The 5,320-nt window shown below is 32.4% G+C and overlaps 1 protein-coding gene across 1 annotated transcript; it reads left to right on the top strand.

The window, feature by feature from the left end:
- Window positions 1–632: 632 nt before the first annotated feature.
- Window positions 633–4,811, top strand: LOC114381185 (the record flags this gene model as incomplete). The annotated part of the gene is made up of 6 exons (XM_028340377.1): window positions 633–756; window positions 2,798–3,364; window positions 3,472–3,549; window positions 3,714–3,787; window positions 3,879–3,986; window positions 4,553–4,811. Coding segments are annotated over 6 exons (1,065 nt in total), but the record flags the coding sequence as incomplete, so codon positions are not given.
- Window positions 4,812–5,320: the final 509 nt, after the last annotated feature.

The following is a 5,320-nucleotide window of genomic DNA, read 5'->3' as shown; positions in this document are numbered from 1 at the left end:
GGTCAAGAATGGAGTTGGTTATGGAAGAGTAGGGGAGAGATAATGTGGAGGTTGTGAAAGTGCAATGAGTGAAAAAGAAAAAAAGATGGTGAGAAGACAAGAAAAGAAGAAAGATTAAAATGGAGAAGCGAAAAAGAAGTGTCTTCCCATCACACGCTTCCTCTACTGGTGTTGTTGGTTCCATTTCTTGCTTTCTCCATTTTTGGCTATTTTAATCGATGATTGAATGTGATGATGATGGAAGAGGTCAGTATTGAAGATGAAGAAAGAATAACATGATATGCAGTAGCTTTCAGGGTTGAGTATTTGAATATTATTAATGGTGTTAATTTTTATCTAAAATATGATCAGTTTAAATCAATTTAAAAAAATAAAAGATTAAAATAAATTTTTTTAAAAAATAAAAAAATACTGAAAAAGAAAACTGAAAAAATATAAACGATCTAATTAGTTATTTAGTCTTTTTAAATTAAAAAATAACTTAATTTGTTTTTCTTGTATTATCTCCGTAAGATAAGTTCCATTTTTTTTTGAGTTATCTTTTCTTATCAGAACCAAACAAAACACTAGAACTGGGAATACGAGGTGATACATATATCTTTCCATTCTTTTGTTCCTCATTACTCCTTTGATCCACAACGCTTCAGAACGCAGCTGCGCCAAAAAAACACAATAACCCAAAATCCTTCCTCACTCTCTCTTCCACTCTTTGTTCTTCCTCTTTCCCAATCCACCTCTCATTCATCACCCCTTTCCGTAAGTTCTTTTTTTATTTTTTTTTTTCCTTTCGAACTTGGATTTAAGATAAGGGTTTTAGTTATCGAAATATGCATTTTCTGATGTATTTTTTCAGTTGTACTGTACCAATAATGTCCGCTGCTAGTGTTTCTTGTCTTTGGTTAGTTAGGCTAATTGGAGTTATTTGGGAGGGAAGTGAATATCAATTATTGTGAGAAAATAGAAGGTTTTGATTTTTGCTCATTGTTTCTTTTAGGGGTGGCAAATTACTTTTAATTCAGTTTGAGGAATGCTAGTAAACACTCTTTTGCATACATGTTCTGCTACTAATGCAATCTGAATTTATATGATTCTGCTAAAGTTCGGTTCAATCTCTGTCATTAAGCTTATGCATAGAGTAGGATTTATTGAAAGAAAGTGTCCAAGATTGGGGAATCTTACAGTTTTATGCCCTAGGAGGAGTGAAGGATTTGTTTGGTCCATGAAAATGCCTTTTGTTTTCATTACATGTTTTCACATTAATTTACAAAAGTGAGACATTGTTTTGACTTTGCTTCTCCTCCTCAAAAGATTTGCATAAGAAATGGCATAAAAAACCTTGAAAGTGGGAAATGAAGTGAAAAGGATGTGATTTTTTGGCTATTATTTGACATTTTAATAAAACAAAGAAACCTTAAAAATGACTGCTGCCTCATAAATAAGTTGCATTCCACTTTTTAGTTGTCTTTCTTCTTTTCTTTTTTCTTGGGTAGGGTGTGTGGAGAATAAGTAGGTCTGAAGTGATTTTCCTTCCCTGTCTTCTGTCTGCTCAAATGAGAATGAACATAGCCTTTTAACTTTCTTTGTTGCTTGTTGTACAACCCAGAATGTGATTTTCAAAAGTTTTTTTTCTCTGCAAAAGATATTGTCAGCAGATCACATCAATTGATTTAGTGTATATAGTGAGAAATTGAGAGGAGGAGGGGAAAACTGATAACAGTCATCAGCTTAATTAAAAGTTTCATTAAGATCAAAACAAAATTAGAAATCTGGATTTTAACTTAAAGATCAATCACAAATAGCAAATGTAAACATCAATGAAGTACAATGAAGATTAGCATCTTATATAAGAGATTCAAAATAGAAGAGAATTTGAAAAAGGAAATGAAACATGAATACCAAATAAAAAGAATTGGTCAAAAATGATCTGAAGTCTTCTCATCCAAAAGCTTTTCACCTTAAGTGTTATAATTATCACTCTAGGTCCAGCTGTTACAAAAAAAATATTGAATGTCTATAGACAAAGTAAAAAATAATAATTGAAAAAGCTCAGAACTAAAATACATCTCTCTTGGTATCATGTCCACAACCATAACCAAAGGCAAGATTTTTTATTTTTTGCCCATCAGCAATAGATATTGTCAATAATTAGCCATCACCACAAGCCAATTATGAGTTTATAATAGTCTACTTATAATGATGCAGATATGTAAAGTAACTCTTCACAACTAACACAAAAATCATAGAATTACACTAACACAAAAATCATAGAATTACACTAACACTCCATGTCAAATCATGAACTAACACTAACCTGTCAGGTCAATGAGACATGTATCAACACCTGCCAAAAAAGAAAATTTGCAGAAAATTCAGTTGCATAACTGAATACCCAGAATGTATGATGAATTAAACTAAATACTACTTCAATATTAAAATAAATCCTTAAATAGCCTACTTTTTAAGTTGGAGTTATAAGAACAGAGCTGCAGATATGAACTAGCCTGAAATGTACGTTACTAAAACATCATGATATGCTACCAAGCTTGGTATTAGGAACAAGCAAAACAGGAAAAGTGGAGTGGGACACTGTTTCTTTCTACCTTTTCCAAATAGCAATGATTGAAGCATACACCTGTAGCAACATGTGGGCATGGCAGTAGTTAAGCAAGAAAAACTATAAAAACTACTGCTGCGGCTCAGCTTCCAAGTTGCTGGTACCGCATTCCCAGCCATCTTAACATCCATCATCATGCTCAACAAAAGAGAAAACTCACTACTCTATCACTTGCCAATGCAGATAGCCAAATTCCCCTTCGAAACTTCTATGGCCTAAGTCTTCCTCAGACCCACAATTGCAGCAAAGGGCAAGAAACCAATAACAGGGCTAGATACACTTCCAATTTAAATCAGAACCACAAACATTTATTATTTCTACAGTTCTTCCCTGACAGTGACACAGAAGACACCAATAATCAAAATCCAAGAACCAGAAACCACTGTCAACATCAAGTCGACGAACAAAGAAAATTCAAGGAAAATAAAGAATCCAGGTTACTTTCAAACATGTTGTGGGTAGATGTGAAAGCAGCACTTGGCCAAAGAATAAACTTGGAGGGCATTCTATGTTCAACTATGGTGATCTTAAAAGACCCGAAATTGGCAATGCCCCATATTTCTGTTCCTGATATAAGGTACGTTGATTGGACTGAGCTGCGTCAAAAGGGATTTAAGGGTGTAGTCTTTGACAAGGATAATATTATTACAGCACCTTACTCTTTGAAGCCCTGGCCTCCACTTGAGTCTTCATTGGAGTGTTGTAAATTGGAGTTTGGTCATTATATTGCTGTATTTAGTAACTCTGCTGGTAATTCTAGCTTGGAGTATTTTGAAATTGTTCTGAATTTTATGGTAGTAGTTATTTAGTAAGTCACCCTAAGTGTTTTGTGTTGTTTTATTGGTGTTATGAATCAGGACTTCATGAATATGACCATGACAGTTCAAAAGCTAGGATGCTTGAAGATGCAATTGGAATTAAAGTCATTAAACATAGTGAGTGTTGCCTTTTATTTTAGAGCTTTTTCTGGAATATTTCCTTTATCTTGGAACTTGAAAGCACATGTTATCTTCTGCTCTGTATAAAATGCTATGACTGAAATATTCCTTAGAGAGAAATGACTTTGGTAGTGATGTTGATATGTGTATGCATTCTTCAGGGGTGAAGAAGCCAGCCGGTACAGCTGAAGAAATTGAAAAGCATTTTGGTTGTGTAGCTTCACAATTAATCATGGTAGATAAAATTTTTGTAGTGTTCACCTTCTATCAGCTACCTGTTTTGTAGTTTGATTCATATTTATGTTAAACCATAATATTTGTGGCAGGTTGGTGATCGGGCATTCACTGACATTGTTTATGGCAATCGGAATGGGTTTCTAACTATTTTGACAGAGCCATTGAGTCTTGCTGATGAGCCATTTATTGTTAAGCAGGTTTGATTTTCATTTTTCATTTTATATTTTGGGTGCTTGAATTGTTTGATGTGATTATTTTTTCTTAATAATAGGAAAATTTCCATTAATGGAAGAAAATGAGAAGTTCAGTTCCTATAACAAAAGAGAAATGTTAGTAGAGATAAAATCACCAAGCTTAAAAGCTCCCACACCTCTTTTAGAGACAACTATTGAAATTCTAGAAAAAAATGAGTTAAGATATTTCCACAAAGATTTAGGGAATGATTGTCTTGTTCCGAAGCAATAAAGTAGGAAATTCTCAAAAAAGTTTCTTGTGTGAAATAACCCAACTCAGTTAATGCAAATTTTAGAAATCAGATATGATTCTATGTGCCAATGATATGATTCAATGTGCCAATGAGAAACTCTTAGCTGAACTTGTTTTTAGGACTTACTTGGTATGTGAAATCTGATCGACAATGCTTTGTAAACATTAGACAATTTTTTAGATATGAAGATTAATGAATTTCTTATGTTTTATCACTATGAATTTCAAATAAAGAAACATGAGTGCATTAACATTCCTTTAATAATTGTGATGATAGGTGAGGAAGCTAGAAACTTCATTTGTAAGTTTCTGGTCTAGAAGAGGGTTGGAGCCACTTGGCCAGAAGTTATTGTTAGATCCAAAGCCATGTGCCAAAGAGCCATATCCTTGACAAGACTAATCTCCAAACACTGCCATTTGGCCATCAGAATACTGCCCTTGTGTAAAGTAATGCATACATGTCAATATTTTTTTTAAAAAATATGTATTTTATTTTTTTACCACATGTTAAATATATCCCTCTGCCCTTTAGCTGATATGTTATCTCCTCTGCTTAAAGCGTGTAGAAATAACAATATTTTTTTTAAAAACAATTGTTTGTTTTTATCAGCTTTTTAAAGTGATTTTTTTAAAAACTAAGCGATTATTTTTTCAGAAACAATCCTTTACAAACATGCTATTAGTTTTTGTACCCTCAAAATCGGGATAGAAAAATTATAAAATGAATTTTATAAATTTCATAAAAGTTTAACCTTTGTTTTTACCGCTACACCCAACTATAGTGTAGAAGGAACTCTTCTTTACACAATAAATATTGTTGAAAATAAATAAAACTAAATGGCATTATCATAAAAGGAACTCTTCTTTACACAAATGAATTATTGTTTAGTTCGTCAAAATATGGAAATCAAATGTTACGCAAGCGATTTAAATTTTATAAAGAAAAAAACAAGATTGTGATATTATAATAACAATTTTTTGTTTTTTTACTGCAATAAACTCATCATTTCAAAATTAATAATGTGTACCACTAATTTTAACCTTT

Source organism: Glycine soja, chromosome 13, assembly GCF_004193775.1.
Source record: "Glycine soja cultivar W05 chromosome 13, ASM419377v2, whole genome shotgun sequence".
In the NCBI taxonomy this organism is placed as follows: domain Eukaryota; kingdom Viridiplantae; phylum Streptophyta; class Magnoliopsida; order Fabales; family Fabaceae; genus Glycine; species Glycine soja.
The sequence above is the reverse complement of the archived record's forward strand: the minus strand, read 5'-3'. Positions and strand labels throughout refer to the sequence as shown.